The sequence below is a fragment of the Sparus aurata genome, chromosome 2 (assembly GCF_900880675.1).
Source record: "Sparus aurata chromosome 2, fSpaAur1.1, whole genome shotgun sequence".
NCBI lineage: Eukaryota > Metazoa > Chordata > Actinopteri > Spariformes > Sparidae > Sparus > Sparus aurata.
The window spans coordinates 17,437,129-17,463,131 of NC_044188.1; the positions used below are offsets into that span (position 1 = coordinate 17,437,129).

At 40.3% G+C, this 26,003-nt stretch overlaps 1 protein-coding gene across 1 annotated transcript; it reads right to left on the bottom strand.

Annotated features, from left to right (window-relative positions):
* Window positions 1-574: 574 nt before the first annotated feature.
* On the bottom strand, window positions 575-25,748 carry tlcd2 (TLC domain containing 2). Its single transcript, XM_030404791.1, has 4 exons — window positions 25,088-25,748; window positions 24,652-24,734; window positions 21,671-21,753; window positions 575-4,038 (listed from the first exon to the last, which is right to left on the bottom strand). The coding sequence occupies exons 1-4, from the start codon at window positions 25,264-25,266 to the stop codon at window positions 3,658-3,660; spliced, it is 726 nt and encodes a 241-aa protein (XP_030260651.1). The 5' UTR covers window positions 25,267-25,748; the 3' UTR covers window positions 575-3,657.
* Window positions 25,749-26,003: the final 255 nt, after the last annotated feature.

Below are 26,003 nucleotides of genomic sequence, written 5' to 3' on the forward strand. Positions count from 1 at the left end.
ATCCCTGGATTAAATGTTAGTTGAAACACAGAGCTAATGTTTACATGCTAGAATGTTGTGTTACTTCTGTTTACTTCAGCCCTGATTAACACTGGCACCGTTTAACCCTGTGTTTGATAGAATTGTAGAGTATAACCCTACAAATTCAGGGCTCACACTGCTCTAGAGAAGGGCCACCAAGCCCGACCCTAAAGTTGATGTTAGCCCACTTTGGAATGGGCCAAGATTGCACCAGTGTGTACACTTTCTCAGCCTGAGAGGGTTCTGAGCTCTGGGCTATGCACAGTGGGTTAAACAATCCTGCTGGCTGCACAGGTAAGAAATTACAGTATGTATCTGAGTACCAAAAGTAGTGATGGGTAGATCCTTTGGCTCCGTTGCAGCCTGCAATCTTCAAAGTGATGACCAGTAACTACAAATATCAAGAAGAAATGTAATAATCAAAGTAAAAGTACATTGAAACTGTACTTAAATGTAGTATTCAAGAGTATTATTGTGATTAAATGTTGACCTACCTGACCAGAGTACAGCGCTGTCAGACAAATGATCTGGATATAAAACTGAAAACACAACATTTAATCTTTTGATCTTTATTTTTGTACGTTAAACAAATATTGTTATCATATAAACATATAAATTGGTGTCACAATTACAGAACAATCTGTCAAAACATGTAAAAATAAAACTGTCATATTTACGCTTGTTGTGTTCTGAGAAAACAGATGATTTTGCTCTCTCAACCACAGCTGGTCTCGGTGGCTTCGGTATTCCATGTTTTTTCCCCTTAATGGAAGCTTTATAAGTCAAGCTACTCAATAGCCTTTACTGTTGTTATGAATTAATGTTTCTGATAATTAATGATGGACAAAATATCACCAATCACCACAGCAAAAACAGAAATCTATAAATGGACAAAAAAAGGCAATAAAATGGTAGTATTTGTTGGTTGTGCTAAAGGAACGGGTATAATACAGTCAACCACCTTATTCATGTGTACGATGTAAAATATGAGGCAGCATGGCAGTAAGAGTTCATAACTGCATGAGTGTGGAGAGCAGAACGGTAGATGTTTTTGGCTAACGGCTCCTCACAGTCATTACGACGTAGTTACCAGGAGGCATCTTGGCGTCTTATGACAATTCTTAAAAGCACACAGCAACATAATGGACAAATCTGGTACCATTACAATTATACTATAATTCCAATAACAGCCTTATACAACACATTCACAAATATACACTTGCTTGTTAGAAAGAACTTCAATTGTCACCAGTTTCACCATCAGTCTTCAATACGACCACAAAGTTAAGCTGCCCTACAAATCTGAAGAATTGAGATAAAAAAAAAACAAAAAAAAACAATGCACATTTACATTCATAATATGAATTCAAAAAGGGAGTTGATCCTGATCTTACAAAAAGGCAACTGGGAATCAGCCACAACGATAATAATCCAAACTCTACTGCCTTCCTTCAAACGGTGCCCTTTCTTTAGTGCAGTGATGTCTTGACTTCAGTGAGGACAAAGAGTCAAATTTGTGGACTGTGTTTAAGTGCCAACAGCAGATTATAAATATAATATTTGTGTCTGATGTTTCCCTCCAACACCAACCGAGTAGAGTGTGTTCATGTCTGTTCACTTAATATGTGGCCGTGTTTGTAATATGCTTGGGCAGCCTTGCTTTAGGGGCTTGAACATGAACACTTTCAAGATGAAATGACTTTAAGCTTGCCATTATAGATAATGGTTGATGCGAGTATTAGTTGGGGAAACAAACAAACAAAAACAGAACCAAAGAGGCACAATGCCACATAACAACATGACTAAAATGATCATATCAGCTTCACTATAATCAACTGTTTCACAACAGGGAAATTCATTGAACATTGTGTTCATTTCATCATTAATCCACAACTTTGCTTTTGCACAAATAAATTACAAATATACACAATTTAACACCCCAGATAATGAATTTACACAAAAAAAGCAACAACAAAAAACATGAATGGCATCAGATAGTTCCATGCCATATGAGGACTGCAATGCTGTGATGTGAGCAGTTAGAGTAGGCAGCCTCGTAGCAGCCTTGTGTATTAACAGTTTGTTGTATTCACAGATCTCAGACCTGGTTGTTCCAACACCGACCTCAGGGATTAACTCTGTATCCAACTGTGCTTATTGGCGACTTCAAATCAAATGCACAGAGCTATAAAAGACATCTCTGGTGTTATTGTCTGTATTGAGATCACTGAGGTAATGTTGAGGAGTTTGCTGCCCTCCAAAGGCCAAAAGAACAACAACAACAACAACGACAAAAACAACTGCCTGTCTGAAAGCTTCTACTGTAGACTATATAACAAAGACAATTAAAGGAATACAAAAAAAACCATGAAAAAATCATGGCACTGCAGCAATATCTGCTATCGTTGACCATGTTTTGTTTTCCTGACATTGTACAGGTTTCAAGTTTGCTCACAAACACAGCAGTCAGTTGAGCTACTGGAAATTGATGTCATTGGTGATGGCTGATGGGACTTCAGAAATTGATTGACTCAGAATCTGCTTGATTTTTTTGTTGCTCCAAGATTTACTAACACAACACCCTGGTTGGTGGACCGTACAGTACAAACAGTTTAAAGGATTAGGGTTAAATAATCATAATCCATTATATGACTGATTTACAGCTGATTTCATGCTTTATAAATGCTCTTTCCTACACGTTTTAATACAATTTGGCCAAGCATAAAATGGCAACAGAAAAGCAAAATCTGTTCAATTTTAATGTCACAAATTCTTTAGTTTTTAATCATTACTATATTACCATATTATCTCCATCGCTCCAGTTACTGGATATCCTTCCTCTATAATCTTTGAATATAGTTTTTTTTCTTTCTTTTTTTTTTTTCTGAGAACAAAAGAACCTGCCAAACACTGACAGCAAAGCTTGTGTTAGAGAGAGATACAGAATTGTTACAAGCTTTCTGAGGTAGCAGCCGTTTTTTTTTTTTAGTTGAGGAGATTTGGTAGAGAAAAAAGATAGATTCACCTCTGCAGTGCTAGCGTTTAACGACAAGAAGGTTTGGACACCAATCTCATTTAACTGGGGAAAATGAACATTATTTTTTAAAAACCCCACAACAGTATAGTTTGTATATATCTGAACAAAAAGTTATTCTGAGTTAAGATATTTTGTATTTATTTTGTATGTTTTCATAGAAATATACAGGAGTGTTATTGGTGGATGTCTTCACTAACTATAAGATACAGATTTAGCTCAAATTTAACAGACTGTGGGACAATAAGGCGTTTGGTCTCGTTTTACAAGGCCTTGTGTTGCTCATATGAAGAACCCTCCATCTACCATTAGTGAGGCACTAATGGCACTTAAGGATGACTGCACCCCACACGTACAGAAGCCTAAAAACTACATCTGTATGTAGCTTTAAGCATTCCAGCTGTGTGATGTGTTTTGAAGAAAGGCCATTTGATTACAGCTTGTATTCAGTATGAGAGAAAGAAAGATCCATCTATCTCCGAGCTTTGAGTATGTTACATTCAGGCAAAACGGTACCAAATCTCAGCCACAGGGTGTTAAGATACAGTAATGAGTGTGTTTATAAGTAAAAATCCTTCTTGTGTACCCTCTTCCCCTCCTCTCTACATCTCTTTCTCTTTCTTGGTCTCGCGGGTGCTGCTCTTCAAAAAGTCGCTCCTGAGTAGCCGATAAAACAGGACGATATTCATGGCCGTCATGATGGCCATACCCACGCTGCCCAGCGTGTAGGCCAGGAGGGGCACCTTGTCCCTGTTGAGCACGAGCCAGCGGGTCATCCAGGCCAGCGTGTTGATGCGGAACACCACGTATGTGCCCAGGTTGATCATGCTGTTGACCCGGTACAGTGTGCCTTTGGCGATGCTGGCCATGCGCAGCATCTGCCTGAGGTGGAGGAACACAGAGTTTATCTCCACCAACAGGGCCACCACGGCAAAGCCCACATAGTGGCAAGACAGCACGGAGAGGCCGAAACAGGTGATCACCTACAGAGGGAGACAGTGAGAAAAAAGGCAAGAAAGTTACAATGGATGTAGTGTGCAGCACGTAATTAAACACATGATGAAGATTGAGCTTAGTAGAAAAATTGGTTACGTTGTCACCAATACCACAATAAAATTAGAGCTACAATGATTTATCTGCCAAACATCATTATCAGCTGATAATATGTTGACTGTTATCATCCTATCAGTAATAAGATAATATTCCCTTATGGCAGCAGCCAGTGCTTAGCTGTTGTGTCACATCAGTTTTGTGCTGGCAGATTCATGAGCTACTAGTTTGTGACATCCATGACAATCATAATACTTACACCATGATTTAAGTATTAGAGTTGCACTGTATATCTGGATAAAGGACAAATTATCGGCCCATATTAGAACATTTATATCATCAGCTGATTATCAGTATTGAGGAAATTATAGCCGATAAAGGTAGCTAATACGAAGCCAAACAAGACTTAACAAGCATGACATCTACACATCATGATACAATAAGTGGTAGTATAAGGTGTTTGAGATGAAATAAAAAGAGCAGCATGCAATAATTCTTCTGTAAGGGTTCAAAGAGTTTCAACACAACAAATCTTCCTGAAGCTGTGAATTATTAAATCATCAATCATTGCTTGCAATACTTCAGCCTTATTTACCATCAGAAAAGCATACACTATAGGTGAGAAACTTCTTTTTCAATTACAGAATGTGAAATTAGTCTTACTGGTATCGGCCATGAAAAGGAAGTAATCATAGGTTATCAGTGTCATATGTCAAATGGGAAAAAAAAGGTTATATTAATGGTTGTTTCATAAATTTGTATAATGGAATCTTTGCTTTTTGAAAGGGTGCAATTATTCATTATTACATTAAGATTATTTCATTTCCCAAACACAAAAGGGACACAAAAACACCAAGAAGTTCACAATCATCTCTAAATAAAATTATGGCACACACTGATGTGCTGTTTTGAAGCTGACAAATATGAACTTACAGTTTCCAACAGTTTAAGCATAGACTTGCCTATCTTCAGATATGTTTTTAAAGATCATGGTACTTGCCAATTTGACAAAAGGACAAATTATAGTAAATATCAACTGACACGATGGTATGCACCCAAAAAAAATTCACTTGAAAATCAAATATAAATTCAGTTAAAGCAGTAGCCACACATCATCCTAAAAGGAAATCATGAATCATTTATTAGATTATATTCATCTCCACTCCCTTTCAGTGCTGATGTTTGACCGCTTTTACGTCTGGCTGCGTGTTACTTAATGACCAAGGAAGGTCACTGCTCCCATGATACATTTCTGCTGAATAGTGCTTACGAAAGTCTGTTTGATAACGAACAGAAAACCTCCACAAGATGGCAGCAACATCACTCACAACCTGTCTGACAACAGCAGCTCTGCGAATCCCGTCTGCTGACATGACACTGAAGTGTCAGTGGAAAGGATTACATACAGTATCTGATATGTTGGGACAGAAGCGGACGCTGCTGTCCAACACATTCACTGCAGCTGTGTTGCAGGTGTAAAATCTGGATGACAGAAATTAGTTTATACAAAAACAGGCTGTTCAGCCAGCTCTCCACAGGAGCTGGCACACACCCACACCACCACATTCACCAGCTTAATTCACACTCAGAGCACACTCAAAAAGTGTAGCAGGAGGACAAACTGTGTTCAGACACACTGTACTTCTGTTACCACAAAAGCTGCCATGTTTATAAATCAAGAGTGCACGGTGGCAGCGAAGGGCAGATAGTGAGAGAGCAGTCCAGTCTTTGGTTAGTTAGTTAGTACAGGTCATGGGATACACTGTGAAATGAGAGAACGGCATTTACCATCAGTCAGGGCTCAGTTAGGGAAGCATCTTGTGTTTGTGTCGTGTGAGGTCACAGGATGCTTTCTCTAATGCAGCAAACAAACAGTCATGAGGCGTGCTGTCCTTGATTAGGCAACAGGGCATGTGGAAAGTCAGCAGCACACTAACTGGTCATTACGTTATGTATGTATCGTAATGGATGTGTCCTTGACTAAAAAAAAGGTTAAACGTTCAAAGGGTGTTCTTCACTAGATGTAATCAAAATGGTTTGGGGTGGCATGGATCCAACACAGACTCCATTTCACAGCAGATGAATGTCTGGACAATCACTTTCAACATTTCCTGTCATGGACTAAAGTGTTGGTCAAGGGGAAACTTTGACTTTAAATAGGAATCTGGCAATTTGTTGTTGACACCTTCATCGCGACCTCAGGCCCACGTTGAAAAAAAATATTAGTTCACTGTAGATTCCATAGTCGCAAAATGAAAACAGTGATCTGAGTTTCTGACTCACACAAACACACCCTAACTAATCACCGTTCAGATCAAAGCCTTCACCTGTTGTCACGTTATAATGACAGTGATACCAAACAATGGCGGTGGACGTTCCCAATGACGACAGTGAAAGCACCGTAGCTAGCAACACAAACAGACCAACTCACCAAAGTCAGCCTGTTGAGGTGACAGTAACGTCAACAGGACACATGGCTTTTCAGTATGAAACAAAGTGACACGCGCTCACAGATATGTGAGATGACACAGCAGTGTTTGTTGGTCGTTGAAATTTCCCTGTCATTCTAGTAAATATATTTATACATTCTATTGGTAAGCAAATGTCATCACATATTTGTTCTGCACCTCAAGGGTCCCAGAAAATGGCTAAATATCAGAATCGCTTTTACTGCCAAGTAAGTTTACACATATGATGAATTTGCTGTGGTCTGTAGGTGCAAAACAACAAACTGTTGAATAAAGTGAATAAAGCTCAATATATCATCGAATAACAGGGGTTCCTTGGTTTTTATTTTGTTTAAACCACAGGAAAGACTATCAGACAACTGCTTAAATTTTACCTGAAATATGCAGAGGTGATTTTAATGTCTTTTTATAGCAGCCTAAAATCCCACCTTAATTCCCCTCTGCAACAAATACATAACATATAATGATAAAGGGAATCTATTAAGTGTTTTGTTTTGGGGTTAGACTGAAATGATCTGAGATCCAGATCATCTTTAACGTTCAACTCACTGGAAAAAGGAACCATGAATATATGTACACAAAAACACACCATCTCACAGTGAATATCAATCCAACGGAACCGAGAGCAGACAGATAACGAGTTAAGATATATGGTGGAGAACATGTACGTGCACTTGCTGTCTTCAGTTTAAAGCCACATCAAGTAGAATAACGAACACGTGAAGCTGACATGTGCGTGTCATAAAACACCCATCCATGTTTGATTAAAGCAAAGCAAAAGCAAAGACGCCAACAACTCTTACGACCCTTATCCTTTACCCTGAACACTCAAAAACAAGACCATACACTCTGATTGCCCTGTCTAAGTACCCACATACACACTCATGCAAAAACACATACACACACACACACACACCAAGGCCAGCTTCAACCACATCAACCAGGGGTCTTTAGAGAAGCTAATCTGCAGTCTAATCTGATCTGGGAAGATAAAACACAACAGAACATGGGCCTGGAAAGTTCAAAACATACCCTTATACAAAACTACGATATGATATGATGACGACAAGGTGAGTAACAAAGACTGAGTGTTATTACACTATGTTGTAACCTAGGAATCATATGAAAACACCATAACATTGAGACATTACATGGAGATACTTCTTTTATAATCAGGATACCTCAGGTTTCCTTCCTCCTGCATGTGTGTCTAGTTTTATGATGGTAGTCTTCTCTTTTATGGTTCTCTCACATGCTCTGGCAGCCAATCACAGTCACCCGTTACCTGATCTTACTATAGACACTGATAAGCACAACGGCTCACAGAGCCACAACAATGCTATATAACATGTAATAAAGTTGAAGCCATATGTCAGGAGCACCTTCACTAATACTTGACATTTTCAAAGCTCCCAACAGGAAAAGTTGGGTGGACAACATGGACAAAAGAGTCACACTGTGTGCAGCCTCCCTGTCAAGAGAGGCGATGACCGCGACCCACTGATCTCCCCATATCAGGTCATCATCAGGTGACAATGACCCCATGGGGCTCAGCAGCCAAACAGATACCAGCAGCTGGCCAGCTTGTCTCATTGCTCTCTCTGTGAGCATAGATGGGGCCTCTGTTACTCATTCATTAAGGACAGTGGTCCAACACTCAAACACCCTGTACAGCTGTCAGCACTCTGAGCTGAGAGGGAATCAAAGTAATCCCCCTAAACAAACCCTGGATCTATCAGATGATCAAAATGACACAGCAATAGCTGGATTTGCCTCCATAAGCTCTGCTGAAGCTTGGCTTTCACACGCAGCAGCCCACTGTAGTCCAACAAGAAACTGTAAAAAATAGACATTGACACGTGTGAGACATGTTTCACATCACACATGGCTGTGTAGGATTTAATACAGATGCAGAGGTGCTACTAATGCAAATACATTCAACTTGATCTCAGTTAAGGCCAATTCCAAACAAAATTTAAGGTTTGGGCAATATATCAATATCACATTGTTATCAGGATATAAAACTCTTTACTGTCTCAGATTTTGGACATAGTTTTATTCTGAATTGTTCTCTTTTCCTGGTTTTACAGGCTGCATTACAAGAAAATTATGACGTTATGACTATTCTGCTTGTTCTAATCCTTGCTTTCATGCAGGTTTTTTAAAACGTATTATTAGCAGTGTCACTAGACATATTTGGTGCAAAACATTGTGAGGATAAAATATCGAGATAGGCCATGGTGTCCAGCCCTCTTAAATGTATTTATTTATTAACATTAAGGTGGGAAAATGTGTTAAAAGGGTTTGTTTTGTAGTGTGGGAGTATTTTGAAAAAGGAAGTGAATGGCTCCTACTTTTGAAGGTCATGTTCTATTAATGAAAGCACCAGAACATCAAAATGACAGTCAAACATTGTAATCAAAAAAATGCTCCAAAAGTCTTAGTGTACTCTTTTCTATTGTTTTGCTGATTTGATGTAAGTTTTCTGTACAGTGTCTTTGAGTATTTAGAAAAGCACTTTCAAATAAAATGAATTATTATTATTATTATTATTATTGTTATTATTATCAAAACTAAGCAGAAATCAGAACATTTTGACAACTTCTTCTGCAAATAAAAATGTGTTAAACAGCTGGTATAATGTGTAAAAACAGGTTGTAGTGAGTTTGTTTTGCCAAGTGCTTTTGGTCTCAACTCCTTAATTATACACTGATAATAGTAATCAATGTATAATTTAGTCAGTAATCAATAAGTTCAACATCCTACATTCATGAGCATTAATGGTATGGGGACTGAGGTGGGTGGGACCTAAGTTAATGTGGGACAGGAGAAGACAAATGAGTGTTACAGGTATTTAAACTTTGGACTGCACTGATGTACATTAACCTGCTGTTATAGGCACCTGCATGAAATCCAAGCAAAGGGCTGAAAGGCGTTGTGGGTGTTTGTTCGCTGCATCTTCCCTGTGGGCTCAATTAGACATTCTCTCCGCCCTGGTGAGGGACCTTTATGTCCCACGTTCAGGGGGGAAACACTCGCGAAAAATGGAAACAGTACAGTAAACAATTGTGAAAAAAACAAAAACAATAAACTTCATCCCTAACCCAAAGGACAAAACCACTCTCACCACAGGCAAACCAAAGAGTAGAGCAAACGTCTCATGATAAAGAAGTTTGTATTAAGATGGCAGATACTGATACAAGTTTTGTGCTATTGACTTATGGCAATCAATATTCAGAAGGCAAGCTGACAGGAGCCCCAGGGGAAGATGGAGCTGATAAAACTGCTTGTAAAGAAAGACAACACTTGATTCAAAATGGTTGCTTATAATGTCATGGTAACAGCCAAACACGCATTTTCTGTGCCTTTTGTAATCCCTGTGTGAACGCTGCAAAAGCAGAAGGACAAAGGTTATAAAAACTGTATTTAATGTATTTGTGTGTGCATTGTATGAGTGGCTGAAATGCTATTCTATACACGTTTAATATTTTCTGTTTTCTATACATCAAACTGACTTCTGCTTTTTCATTTGTTGAGAAATGTTCTTCTATGTGGCACAGCTCTACTGTCTCTTTTCCATCTGAACATAAAATCAAAAAAATCAGCGGAAATTTGTCGGAAGCCTTTGGTCATGAGATCCGAAGATCTAATCAGTGAACAGCGTAGTAAAGTGGAAATATGCCTATCCATGCTGCACCTACCCTACAAGCACAAGGCAGTTCATGGACGATTGCGTGTTTTTTTTGTACTTCCCACAAAACACACATCTTTTGTGTACTGCAGGAGTATAAATCCTCTTAGCAATGTGTACATGTCGTCTAATGTGCTGCACTCATGAAACACAATATTGACAGAGTACATGCCAAGACTAGTTCCTTAATAGACCGAGTTAGTACAGTGCTGGAGATGGTCTGGAGTGTTATTTCCCTCCGTCTGCCAATGGGATTTTCAGGAGTCTGCAGTCAAGGCGGAGGGTCATAAACCTGATGTGATCGCACCTGTTACCCCTCCCTGCTTTAAGTCTCCTTCCTTCACCTCAATGCTCAACATCGGCAGGTTTTAGCTTGTTTGACATCCACACACACATTTCTCACTCATCTGTACGCGTCTTACACTGCTGATGCAGTAGACAATCACATCCCACGCTTAAAGTTTTGCAAATTAAAACTAAGGCTTGACCCTCGTTTTTGTCTCACATTTTTGTTAGAATACTCAGAGCAGACACAAATGTAATTAAAGGTTTCCGTGTCAAACCAGTTTCCCTGCCTCCAGCTAAGAAACCTGCTAGCTGGCTCACTCAGAGGAGAATTTCAAGTTCTGTACCAGCACAGCACGTTTGTTACGATAGACAACCTGTGAGCTGAATGATAATGAAACCATGTGACCAAAAAAAGACAAAGGGTGGCAAGGGAGGTCATTAACCCCACAGCTTGACAGGCTATACCCTTTTTATGTGTGTGTGTGTGTGTGTGTGTGTGTGTGTGTGTGTGTGTGTGTGTGTGTATGTGTGTAATGGAGAGTTTTTCTTGTAATATAAAAACATACACAAGCAACCTACGTTATAAAAACATGCTGTCCCTCTTGGGTCTCAGAGCAGCGTGGGTCAAAGTTGTCAGGGTGACAGGAGATGTGCTGGGTGGTGGGTTTAATATCAACAGGTGAGGACAGAAAAAGGAAACAGTTGCAGAAGCCAGCAACCCGTCCAACCACAAACACGCAGACACACCTGTTTGAGAAAACTTTTTCAATAACTGCACACAAGCGAGACAGAGATGCTCATACCAGCACACAGACCCATACTAAGTGAGGATTAAATTTATTCTAAACATGTTACCACTAAGAAAAAAAACAATAATGTCAGTAGCAGCTTTTCTGAATTAGTTTAAGCATTAGAAAAAGCAAACCACAAACATTTAAGATATGTCTCCGTCAGCAATCTGACATATGGATAATACCATCTGTCAGCCCATTCCACCAAAGTATTTAGGTCTTAACCAGTGCTTGAAGTGGAAAAAAGGAGGTACGACTACTGTGTACCTGCAGCCTGCAAATGCAGCCACATCTGTTTAATCTGGTTTGACTTAATTTTTTAAAAAGTATACGAATATATATAAAAAGTATAGTTTAAGTTAATTAACCATACTAAACATACCTATGTCTTAGCATCATTAAATTGAAAGGAACTGTGAAAACTGCGTTGCCAAATCTCTACCAAATACTGGTGGGTTGATCTACTAGTGGCTAGTACACTGACGACTACAATCACATGGTATATCGCGTCATGTCACCCAACCCTCAACAACATCAGACTACAGCAAGAATATCTGCTACATTTCACATGACATTTTTGACTATCTGGGACACAAACAAACAATGGCTGAAACTTTACATTTGGATTCGCATACAATGATCACATTTACCGCCTCAAACTGACACACACATATGCATTATTCTCTTTTCTCTTACGATAAACAGTAAGCACACCGTGACACTGTTCCATTTCCTAAAAAATCCATTATTGGATTGGCATTGCTTCCTTAATATAGGTCATAAAGAGATAGGAAATGACCCAATGACGAGGATAGAGAGGAAACTAACATGAACAGTGGTGTCAGACATCTGGTCATAGGCAGACCAACAGTATGGCGTTGGGCAGGTAGGAGGACCACACAAAAGCTCCAGGTCTCCTCGAGATAATTGTGTAGCCTGAAACATGACACCATAATGATCACATACATTCACAGTTCAAAGTTTATGCACGCAAGCACGCACGCACACACACAACTGGGGGATGGTAGTCACAACCATCATCATGCGACATTCGTTAACTGTCAGCTGACAACAGCTAAGCAGGGCTCTTCAGCGCCTCGCTGATACAAACATCCGGGCAGACATTCCCTGGACGAGCCCTAAACCAATTATTTAGGACAAATATGTTTGGTTTGTTGTGTTGGTATTCATTTTTAGGGGTATGTGTGCTACGTCACACACAGGCTGGGTGAGAATGAGTCCTCACATTAGACATCGGGGAGTGGCTCTATGACTATTAGGTGTGTTTGGGTGAATTTGTGGTCGCTTGAGGTATTCAGGCACTGGGTGTGAAGGGAGGAGCAGTGGTTTGAGTTGCACCAGAGTGTACTGTATGTCACAGCCATTACCTCAATTCTCAGAGTGCCCCAGGAAAGATAAAAGCCAATGATGGCTTTTCCAATGCATCTTAACTCTCATTACGATCGGGAAGCATCAGAAAGCTTTTGAGATCTGATGATATCCCTGATTGTTCACTAGCTACATCACTTTCAGCAGTTTGATCTGATAATGCAATGTATACCTGTTTACCTGTGACTGCAGAGAAAAGCTACCAAATTTCTTAATACATTTTGAAAAAGCAGTTGGAGTCGAAGTTTTTGGATCCAGCACCATGTTTATCACCTAGATATGAAGGTGGAATTAATGTTTTCAGAAAATATATCATACAATGCAAAACTATAGATGTGTCAGTGCTGGAAAAAGGTCTGGTTGCACACGTTTTTATTCCGGCTTGTTTGTATTTCTTATAACCAATCACAATTGTCTTCGGCGGCCGGGATGAAGTCCAGGATGAAATGTCAGAGCCCCTGCATTAAAATAGCCAAATCCTAGCGAAAGGAAAGGTAACAAGTGTTATCTTGTTTAGGTTCAAATTGTTGGCGACCATGTCAACATGAGGGTAGATTGTACATAAGGGCAACAACCTCCAAGCTTGCAACCTACATACTGAAAATGGCAGTCTGTATATTTGAAATAGTTAGTACTAGGGGTGTTCCAACAAGGGTACCTCACGATTTGATTCGATTTCGATTATGGGAGCTTCGATTCTTCGATTATAACGACTGTCGATTCGATTCAATTCTTGGTGCCACGATTCTTCGATTATTGCGAGTTTTAATGCTTTTATCCATACAAGATTGAATTTGTCTTCATCTGTGGCTACATTTGTAAATAAATAGCCTATCAATTAACTCAGTTCCTCTAAAACTACACTCATTAAGTAAATAACAAGGTTTTTAAAACATTTGACTTGCATTTTTCAAAGACACAAAATATTTTATTTTATGACTATGTAAACATTTGCACTTTGCCCTACTTAACTTTGACCAGGGAAAGCTCCACTTGCAGGAGAGCCCCCTCTATTGGCGGAAAACACTGAAAACTGCAAATCGCTTAGGTCTTGTCAGTCGTCTTGTTTGCTCTCTCATAAAATCCAAAGTGCTTCCACACGGTTGCAGTGAACCCCTGTGGCGAGAGAATTGGCCGCTCATTGGCTGTTGCCATTTTGCAAAGAAACTAATGTTACTGCTCCGTTTGTTGTGGTCCCACTCACTAAACAGTCCGGGTGGCGCGCGCACTAAGGTTCCGGTTACGTGTTTTTTGTTCCGGTCTTGCGGCAAAGCACTGACGTCAATAAATCGATGCCAAATCGTCACGTGACGCATCGCGATGCATCGCCACATCGATGAATTTCACCCACCTCTAGTTAATACACATAACCCATCTGAAATAGTCAGCCAATGGCAGACATATACATCCAGTGAGTCAGACCAGGGGAGATGTGAGAAACAAACAAAAGAAACCCCTTTCCAATTATTGGGGATGTCTCAGGGTTGCTGTGGAAACATCCCAATCAAGGCACAGAAATGGTTTACTCCATTTACTACAAATGCTCAATGTGAGGTTGTTCCTACACTGTACTCTCACATGCTTGCACACCCACCCACGCTGCTTTTGGAATCATACGCAAGTACTCTGGTATTCCCACAGCAGCTGGATCTCAGCCAGGTTTGTTCTCCAGCTTTTTCAAGGTTTGGTGCGAGGCCATTAGGTGTGTCACTCAGGACAAACACATACACACCTCCTACTTTGCCCCACCTTGCATTTCAGTACAGACAAGTAGCTTATGAAGTGTCCACTCCCTATGCTTTCTAAACCTGCTGATGGATGGATGCCTCTACAAACCGCATTCCTGGTTGTTACACAAACCACGGGCAAATGCCTCCTCCTTTTTGAGGGCGCTCTACTTTTCCAGCCACCAGCCTCTTTGGAAAGCACTGCACGTGTGTGCTTGTGTGTGTATGTGTATTTGTTGTGTGTTTAACACAACTGCTCTTTGCTGCAGTTTAGCATTCCAGCTGAAGAGAGTATAATATAAAGCTTCTCGACACTAGCCTGGATCTCTTCAGGATGGATAGCACCTGCACAGCTTGACTCCACTTCACAATTATAACTTGAATTTCCCTATCTAGCCTTGATGCACCGTGACGTCCGTGTGGCCAAACGTGTTCATTTTACTATCCAAAAAAGATCCACCAGTGTGAATAGTCTTCTCTTCTGTCTTTATGGTCCTAATGTATTAACTTATTCCAAGAACTATTTCCCAATACATTGTAGACTGAATGACCTGCATTGCGCAAGTTTCCTCACTCTCAGATGAAACTGGTAATGGACAAATTCCAACATGCTACTCTATTATCTAAAATTATACTTAAATGCTGTGTAATTACATCATGTCAGCTAATATCTACCTGACTTATGAAGACAGAACATACACACTAGTTGTGAAAGAAGCTTATAATAGTCCACAGTAATGGCTTTTCAGTGCCACACATAAGCGTTGACAAAGAGACAAGAAGCTGCGTTGTTTGCTGCCTTTGCATTAGATGAGTTTGAACTGTTTGACACAAAAGCAACAGTCAAGGAAATTCCTCAATTTCAGAAGTCATGCCATAAGTGAAAACATAAAAACAAGATATACTATTACTAGATTGCGGAGGCTCTCATTGGTTCGGAGCCATGTGAGGGGGTGGTACAAGCTGCAGAGAGTAGGTGGATGAGGGGGGGGATGGGGGAGATGTTTGGCTGCCATACAAGGATTGGGGGGGTTGTGAACAAGGCAGCGTGTGTGATATATGGAGTGGATCTGCAGCGCAGAAATGTTTTGAGGGGGTGCACACATTTGTAGAAGCCCTCTCAGGAAGTGTGTGTCTCTCTAAGGAGCCTGAGGTTCATGTGGAGACCAGATGTCTGTCCTCCTGTCTGGATATGCACAGAATAGGGAGGGGGGGACCTCCCGGGTTCCCCGCCAAAAAGATGAGACTGCTGAGAGACATCACAATCTTTACCCAGCAAGTTTCCATTTTGTGATATGCATCTCTCTTTGCCATCTGATTGGCCCCCTTTACCCTCAGGATGTGGCGTGGCATTGTTGTATTGTTCAAGGCCTTCTCGCTCTGAACGCCCCTTCAAACATTTCAGCAAAAACAACTGCGCTTCCAGCAGCTCATCGTGTGCAAACATGATGTCGACACTGGAGATTTTAAAATGTACTCCTCGCACCATGTGGCTGGGTACACCAAATTGTGGTTTAAAAAAGGAGGCGTGGCAGAGCCCACAGATTTTGGATGGCTGGAAATACATCTGTGGGCGTGCTAGCAAAAACAAAAACATACCAATCAACTGCTGCTGTAAACTAGCAAGGGTCTGAAAACACAAGGGTATATTACAAATCCCTCAACGCACTTCTACTTGACATTTACCAACTCAACATGCTTTTTAATATTCTTCTCAATGCAAGATCAACCAATGGAGGAAGTACCAGCTGAGCTACGGATATGTTTGTATAAACAGCCTCGGCAACAATGGACACTTAAAACCATATGAGGCTTGAAGAATTACAACCACTCTGTATTTGCCTTGACTGCAGTCACATTAGGCAGCTTGTCCGTGGGCCTTAGACATTCAGCAGAGAGCAGAAGGAGAAGTTGAAGCAAAGAAAGGGAAACTCATAGATTGAAGGAAGAAACAGTTCAGGATAATCAGGTTCTGCAGTCTTGAAGATGTAGAAATCCATGGCAGAAGGGGCATTCCAATGACATGTGGTGATCCACTGGTGACAACATGGCCAACAACCAATTACATTATATTCCTGCTTTCAACAGTGTCATATGCTGTTGGTTCTGTGAGACAGCTTCACGCTCCTCCCACAAATATCTATTTTCATGCCTTGTAAACTGAGACCAGCTCGATTCATATCTGACATAGTACAAGACGAACCCTTCAAGAGGAAAAAAGTGACTAAATCTGAAAACATGGCAAATATGATTTCCAGATTATAAGGAAACAAACAGACACAGGTACTGTTGATTTACTACATCTGACAATCAGCTGGAGTCCTTGTTTAAGTTCCTTGAGAATATATTGTACACTATTCTCCAGCAAAGTAGTGTGTATAGTAGAAAACTCATATTTCTGACAATAATTCAAACTTGCATTTTTAGTATTAGCCATACAAACCTTATCATTCACTTAACATCGTCTTTAGCTAGCAGCTTCACACTGTGGCTTTAGCTGCTGAATATAAGAGAAATCATTTAACCACAAATGGAGATATCCTTACTGAGAACATGTACAAGTGCCAAAAACTTGACACCTAGACAGCTTTAGAAAACAATAAGAACGTTATTGGAGATGCCCAACCAAACCGACCAAACTAGATTTGAATCTCACTTAAAATCTGTAAATGACTGGAGAATGTTTACACAAGTTCGTCATCCAGGTGGAGCAAGCTTGGGCAAATCTGTGGGGAGGAAGAACAGAAAATTCTCACGTTCTGTGACCTTATGTCAGCTGCTGTTGAGAGCTATCTGAGTTATCTTTTGTTTGTGCATTTGTGATTGACAAATGTTACTTTCATTCAAACCACTTTTCATAAAAAAAAAAAAAAAAAAGATTTAAAAACCTATTACTCTAGCAAAGGTGGTTAGAGTTGTGCTATACACTTTATGTTATTCAAACCTGAGGAAATATGACTGATGATTAACATGAGGGCTGATTATTGCAAATTTGGAAAAAACCATAAGGCAATTGGGAAATCAGTTACTTTACCCAGGGAGTTACAAAATTGTATTCTTCATTTGCGTGTGTAGGAACAGCTTGTGAAGTAATCCTTCACACTAATTGGAGTATAAATTGCGATGAAATGTTACAACTAACCCATATAAGTAGCATATGGAGAGAATATTTAAGAGCTTACATGTGTAAATATGAAGCACACAAGCAAGTGCAGATGTGATAGGAAACAGCATGGATCCTCAAATGGCTGATTAACCTGTGCCGCCCTGATTTGCTCAAGCGGAGTGTTGACCGTGGCCTTCCCTACGAAGATAATTGAATTCTGCCTGATGAGAAAGGGATGATCGACATTTACGGAAGGAAACGGTAAATATGCTGCAAAATTGCAAACCCATGTGAGGGGACAAAAAGAGAGCAGATGAGCAAAACTAATTCACCGGGGGTTTCCAATGTGTGTTATTGATGAACATCGGACACTGTTATTCACATGCTTTCGTTCTTCGTGGAAAAAATTATCCTTCCATCTCTGCTTGGCATCCTTCGCTTCTGGCTCATATTTTAAACTACAAGCTCACAATTTCCAAGACCAATGGGGCAATCGAGGTTGAAACAGACCCACCATGGACACAAAGGTTTTTGAGAAGAAATGAAAACAAATCTTTGGTTTACATTATCCATACGTACTGCAGTATGTGCAGCTAAAACAATGGCTTAATCAACACATTTAATTAAACATTATGCTAAATAGGCTCCATACTGATAATTACTTTCAAAAAAGTCCTGCATGTTATGTTTCTTAGACAATTTATATAGAAGGTACATATATATTTAATCTCCTCAGAGGAAGGCACCCTATTTATGGCAGAACTATCAAGACTTCCTGTTTTCCAAAGGAAACTCGAGGTTATGGCAGGATCTCATCTGTGAGTGACTGAGGCTGGGCCATTCTCAGACAGAAATAAGAAGCTGTAATCTCCACTTCAGTCAATAAGAAGGGGGGGGGGGGAACTTTCCGTGGAATGTATGACTTTATTATTTCTCCCGGTCCGCGACAACTGGGATCAACAAAACCCTGTTACTCCTCCTGATGTTTTCCTATGTTTTCAACGAAAGAAATCCCTCGCAGAAGATCAAAGAAAAGAAGACACCCAGAACAGATAATAACACATCCATCTGAGCTAACACTAAAGGAGTAGGTATGGGTCAAAACAGAGGATGAGAGCTAAGGGGAAAAGTAAGATGTGAAAATGAAAAACACACAGGTTTGACAGTACAAAATGTGTTAGGAAAGTGACATTAAAAGTAGATATAAACTCTGTATGCCATTTAAAATAACTTTGATGTCAATTTCCTGAATCCTGAGTTTGTAGCCGTCATGCTGATGTCATCTTAAGGCTCAATCATGTAAATAACAACCTTAGATATTAAGTTGTTTTTTTTTTATAAATTTCATAAACAAATCTTGTTCCACCCTTACAATCTAAACAGCATTCAGTCACATGGCCCACAAAGTAATTTGCCTGTGTTGTTTCATGGCTTACGTCTGTTAGCATATGTTTTTATCATTAACTGTCGTCAGTGCAAATTTCCACTCACACCTCTCACTATATGTTCCGACCAGATTTTCCAGCTCTCTTAACCACCTTGTTTGCTCAGTCAGATGTAAATGCTTTACATAGAGCATGATATCTATAATGAGAGTCCAGAGAATGCTGGGCTGTTTCGATATCTGTTTTTCCACGAAACTGTGTTTTTCATAGTGCTGTCAAATTATCTGATTATGCAAATGTCTTCATATACACAGTACTATTAGCACTTACTGACATGAAGATTGCACTGTGCTAAATAATCAATGTCATGTTTTAATATCAATCTGCTTCAAATGGGTTTGTCTCTTCACCCACGTCCCTTCCTCCACATGTTTGGTTTGTGTACAAGAGAGCTAAACTGTACATTAGCATTGTAAGACACAGGGGTGACGGGCAGGACTGAAAGATGAATCAGTGGGCTGCCAATATGAGAAGTGGATTAACTACAGATCAACCTCCTGCTACTGACTGTATGACCAGCTGGACCTGCTCAGTTCAATGCTACACCCACTGGGAGAACACCTTGGACTTCAGATGACCAGTGCTTACATTTGTAAATCAAGACCCGACTTCTTCCTCTTGCTTTTCAGCCCTTCATGAACCTCTAACACAATTAAATAATTTATAAATGTTTCATTAAAACAAGAAAAAAGCAGAGCAGAAATTATAGAAGCGAACAAATAAATGACGGTCCTGATGATGTACAAATGCAAAACAAAGCAATTAAAGAGAAAGCGAGTAAGCTTGCTGAGAAACATAGAAAGTCATGTGAATGAAGTAGTCTGTCCCTCCCACACTCTAGTGACAATCTGAGGCCAGCTGGTCCAGCTAAAGCATCCATTCAATAGGCTTCCAGGGAGAGGAAGGAAAAGAAAAAACAGACTCTCAGAAATCTGAATCTGAAGTCCTTTGACACCAAGAACCGGGTTGTGCTGGAGCTGGTTCCCACAACTAATCCTAAATGACTCTTACACAATTTGCAAGTTTTTTTGAACGTGGAGAAACCTGCTATCAATAGATGACTGACTCCTTTCCCACCGCCAGTAGACGAGTTTGCCTGCGCTTTTTTCCCCCTGGTATTTCACGTTCAAAGTCACATGTGTAGAAAGGCCAGTTAACATGTTACTGTGGTTTCATTTTTTTCCTTTTTAACTTCAATTCCTTTTAAACTCAACATTGAATGAACAATGTTGGAGCTCTGCTTGAACAGAGACTGGTGGAAAACTACTTAAGCACCAGTGTCTGGAACTTCACACATCATAGCTCATTCTGGAAAAAACTGGAGAAAATAGGGTGTTGTGATTCCATCTCTGCTGAAATGTACACTATTCTCTAACTTTGTCTTATTCTTCTTACACTAAAATGTCTGTTACGCCGTATGTTTGTTATGCCCATGTCTTATCACGGAGCCATTAGACTACCAGTATCAGTAGAAATGTGGGTGAGTTGATAAAAACATTTGCTAGTTTCCAGCCACAGTCTCAAGTCATGTTGCTGTGAAGGGTTTCTTTAGTTGAGACACGTACTGAAAGGGGGTCACTTGAGAGCTGTTTTGCTGTTAAATGCACAGAAAAAATATATATCAGAGTACACTTGAGATGCCAATATGTTACTTAAAAAGAGAGTGATGCTATATGACTGTGACTGTTTGTTTACATTTAGAAGCACTGTATATCTGTCCATTTATATCCCAAATGTGGCAAGTTTAAGCATTGTTTTTCTTTGATAAACTCTCTAAAGAGATCGTCATGTGATATACTTTGTCAAACCACGTTACACTGGGCAGTCACGTCATCACTGACCTGACCTGTAAATTCTGCAGAGAAATGTTTGAACATACTTTTAACCCCATAACAAACACATACATCATGGCTGCTGTAAAGTACACATCCACCCTGATCCTGTCAGAACCACTTCCAATAAAATAAATAGACAGCTCTTGTGACGTGAGTACTACACTAGAATGACAAGACAAGAGCTTGGCAACAGAAAGCAGCACATAACTTAAGCTTGGATATAGGTCACACAGCCAGGAGCAGATAGAGAAAACGTCAAATCAGGATGTAGTTCTATATTGCCACTTTAGGTCATTTCTCTATTTATTTTCCATAGGGTTTAAAAGCAGGAATGAGGGAGGGGTTAACTGATCTGACCTGCTCTTCCATCAGGAAACATCTCCTGTCAGGCTAGCGTGCTGAGGGTATCTATGTCAGCTAGAAACAGTTTTGTTTTTAAAGTGGATAGACAGAGACGATGGAAAACGGGTGGAGTTTAACTTTCTCAAGGCATGACAGAAGGTTGAATGCTTGGCGGGGGGTGGGGGGACTGGTCACACTGGATTGATTGTCTCTTTGTTCCTCCCTCACTTGTTCTTTGTGGCTACACAAGAAAGACGATTATTTTGTCTTGCCCATGTCTTTGCTTCTGACAGGTGCGTTGGGGTTGTGGTTCATGATGTGTCTGTGCTGTTACTACTGTATTTTGAATTACCGGGGGTGGTAGATACATGTAGATGCAAAGGTTAGATATTCCATTGTCTGTAACGGTTAAGATGAAAACATCTTTGGCCACAAATCAACAGGTTTATTTCCAACTGTAACAGTAATGATCGAAAGACCTACCACCAAGTGATGAAAGAGAAGCTCCCAGGACTGACTCAGCTTCTGGTTGAACACCATGTCACAGAAATCATAGATAAAGTAACCTGTGGGGATAAGACAGCATTAAGCCAAATTTAATGTCATCTGTAGTTGCGTAAATTCATTAATTAGCCCAAACTTAACAGATTGTTTTAGACAATAGAAGCCTCGAGTGTATCAAGTGTGTCGGGGGGGGGGGGGGGGGGGGGGGGGGGGCCCTGCTTCCATGACGACAGCAACCAAGATGCGTCTTGGAGAGGGGCTATTCATATCCACCAACTCCACCCTTCCCCTCTACCAGCTGTATCCATGGTGACCGCTATTCAGAATGCCGGAAAAATAATGGAGTGTTGAGGATGGGGACGGACGAAGGGGTGCGAGGGAGCCCAGGGCTTCAGTGGGGTGGGAATTAACCTCATTCTGTTGTGAATTTGACACCGGGACCCTTATGTTGATGTGGTGAAATGTTTGGGTTCATGTCACCATAAACAAATGTACTAGCTACCAGCTGCAAAGCTTGCTATCAAATGTTTGATTGATTTATTGGTATTATCTGGTCTCCATGGCAGTTCATGTTGTTTCATAAGAGCATTGACAATGGATGGGGGAAAAACATTATGGCCTTTGTGGGCTTTTCAGCAACAGCTTTTGTTTTCACCAGAGGTCAAGTTTGGGTCAAGTTTTGCCATAAACAGCCAATTTAAGCATGTGACTCGTTAAATAAGAGTGCCAATTAACTGACATCTCTTATCTTGCCTTTGTGTTTTTAAACGGCGGCTTCTGTACGGACACATCTGTATTCAAAACACAGAAGTGGAATAAAGAAGGAGTGGCTGACAAAGCAAAGTGTTTCTCTTTATGTTCTGCGATATGTGATGCCTGGCTCTGTCCAGCTAGTGTCCACACAGAGAACAAAGGAGTCAGATAATGCTTGACGTTCCATTCAGGATCCTCTGGAGTGAAATCCATTGGTATGTTTACATGAGTGGGGAATTCCTTTCTTAAACAAGTTAGTCAAACAAGCGGGTTTCAGGCGGCTGACATCACGTCTCTGTTGGAATGACCCAGTATAGCATGAAAAATCTGATTAGGACACCTGGCTTAATCTGATACTGGCCAAGTCACAGGGACATGTAAACATCTTACTAGTGAGGCTTTTTGTTTTTGTGGTCTGTGTAAACTTGACTTGCTTTGCAAACTGGGTACTTCTTTAAGCTATATCAACAAAATGTGCCCACTGAGAGATACAGGGCTTCAGACTCACTTCTCACATGGTTGCACTGGTGCACCAAACTTTTTCATTTAGGTGCACGAGCACATCACTTTGGAGCACCTAATAATACATTATTCATTTAATTTCTTTGGTGTTAACACATTTTTTTAAATGGTTGTAAACAGCAGTTGGGTGAAAATATGTATTTTCTTCATTTAAATTGCAAGCCACAAGAAACTGTGATAACCTGAATTATTTTAAAAATAAACTGCTACATGTCAGGCACATCAGTGCGACCAATGAAGTTGTTAAGTCACAAATGACAGACTTTTAGGCGCATGTGTGACCAAAATTGTTGCACCCTGGAGTCCTTTAATGTATTTTATGGGTGAAGTGCCACAGGTAGAAGGAACTCTTCTTCAGCAACATGGAGAACTAACTTCAGAGTATTAAAAGGCCCATGAAAGCAGTATCACACCAGATCTTTACCCTTAGTTGAGTTTCTGTGAAAGACATTGTTCTAGACACTGGACAAGGTCTTCATTCAACAAGTGGAGAATCACTTATGGCACATTACTGTGAGGGCTGAGCGCAGAAATCTGGTGCACAAAACTCCGCACTAAACTTCCTGAGGCCTCAGAATCACACCACATTTCTGGCGGGAGGGTTCGGGGGGGGGGGGCTCGCATAAATCAACTGCCTTTTTTGCGCAGTTACTGTCTTGGTGATGTCACATGACTTTTACAGGGTTACGCCTCGTGCCAGGGACTGATAATAATGCCCCCCATTGAACTTCACACACTGACAGTACTCCTTGCTTTGCCAGATTCCAGGGCTGACTTCCTGAAAGAATGTCAGACATCCTGGGAATCCTCGGGGAGCCCTTGCAACCCGGCACAGATCCAATAAAAGTGTGGATTTAAGAGGGCTCACGTGCCACTAGTTGCTGTAATACTTTAGAGATTAATAAGCGAAACAGTGAAAACGGGGCGAGATGCTATTTTAAGAATGTGGGGTAGGATGTGCACTTAGGTTTGGGAAATTTGAATGAAATGGAGCAAAATCTAATTTGTGCAAGCCTCTAGTATGAAAACATAGAGTAGATGGTTAAATTCTCAGCAGCCTTCATTGATATCAGGACATATCTACAGGACAAGTTGACAGGTCAAGCCATAAAGTTTAACAGTATCAGAGTCAAATGAGAGAGAGAGGACACACAAAACACACCAAGTGGTTGTAATGTCCATCTCCAATACATTCATAGAAAACACAATGAGAAAGTTTGAATATGAAATTAACCAACCTTGAAAAATACGATACTATGATCAAGTGTGAATTGAATTGTAGAAACAATGACCAAATGCTGGAGCATTTAAAACTTGTAAACAGTGCTGAGCCTTCAGGGTGGCACTGTACAGTTACAGTGTCAGCACAACAGTTCACTGCACAATTTACTGACCCATCATTTTTAAAAAGTTTGTCATCCAATTCATTAAACTTCCACATATTTGGTTGAAACAAATGTTTTACAATGTCTACACAAATGCTTTGACCTGATACTGCGCTGGCATCATGCAGGAAAATGAGACTAGCATGGATGGACCATGCCACTTCCCCTTACAGTGGTAGCACCTAAGGGTGCGCTCCTTCTCTCAAAGTCCTCCCCTCCACACCAACACCACCACCAGCCCATTCACATAATGGCTAAGTTTGTTATTCACCACTGTAGAAGTGCTTACAGGCTACTCACCGATAGAAAATGACACCAAAGCATGAGAAAACACAGAGTGAGTTTCTATCAAGTCTTCGGCCATCTGTGGGTGAAGGAAGAAGCTGACAAGATAAAAAAAAAATAAGTTCAGAAAAAACTATTTTACAGTTTGTGGAAGTCGAAGCTATTTAAATGTATTTACAATAACATATTGTATTCTGGTAGAGGCTCTTTCCAAGCATCAAGGCGAAAATAATGACTGCTCAACAATGATTTAGAAAGACTACAAAAATTCAGTTAAATAGCATACATTGAAATAAACGTGTATTTTTAAGCAAATTTAAATAAAAACGCGCCAAAAGTCAGAATCCATGAATAAAACCGCAGTGACTCTCTAAACAGAGCTCAAACAGTAATTTCAAACCAGATGCATATTTAAGAAGAACTAAATAAAAACTGCACTTGTTGAACTTACCAAAGCACTGCCCATATCGCAGTGATGAAGCTGTGCACAAAGGATGTAGCGATATTCCTCCATTTCCAGGCATTCCTGCAGGCAGATTCAGGCATGGGGAGTTTTCGCACCCCAGCGTTGACAAGTCTGAAAAACACGACGGAGCTCCCCGTCGTTAAAATCACCGAACTCACCTCCATGGCTGAAATATGTGTTTGGCCGATGAAGACTTGACAGAGGACAAATGTCCACGATATGCGCGGTGTGATGAATATCACTAATTAGTGATTGTAGAAGCAGATGCTGATTATAAACGCAGAGGAGCAGACGGGCAGTGGGCCACTTGTTTCCGACGACCGACACAATCACGTTTAAAATCCCGGTGTGCCCTCAATCATCGGCGGCTTCTCGTCACCCAGAGAGGCTTGTGTAGCGCGGTTATTGCCCAGAGAGAGGAGGCGTGCACGGATCTATCAATTAATCTCCACTGACCAGGATTATATGTTTGATATTTCTGTCATAAAAAAATGAAAACGTCCAGAGACAGCTCTGCGGTCACACGTGCAGCCGGGAGCAGTGGATGGTGAGTTAAGGTGTGAAGCCTCGTTCGCAGTTGTGAAACAGTCCTGCTGTAAAAACCTTGCTTGTGTAACTTTTTGACATCAACAGAAACCAAAGACAGCTTCTCCCCGCCCTACTATGAAGGGGCGCGGCCAAGAGCACGTTTCATGTGTTGTGTTGCCTTCAAGTGCTGTCGGAAATACTTCACTCAGACACGCTAGTATCACATTGCTACCTTTCATTATGTTTTAAAGTCTGTAAACATTAACAGTAAAAAAAATATAAAATCATATATATGTATGTGTATATATATATATGTATATATATATATATATATATACATATATATATACACATACATATATATATATATATA

Excerpts from the sequence above, each read along its gene's own strand:
- tlcd2 (XM_030404791.1), bottom strand. The coding sequence starts at position 25,266 with ATGGAGGTGAGTTCGGTGATTTTAACGACGGGGAGCTCCGTCGTGTTT. Across the intron at positions 24,735-25,087 it reads GCGATATGGGCAGTGCTTTG|CTTCTTCCTTCACCCACAGA; the intron begins GTAAGTTCAACA and ends TTATCTTGTCAG. Across the intron at positions 21,754-24,651 it reads TTTGGTGTCATTTTCTATCG|GTTACTTTATCTATGATTTC; the intron begins GTGAGTAGCCTG and ends TTATCCCCACAG.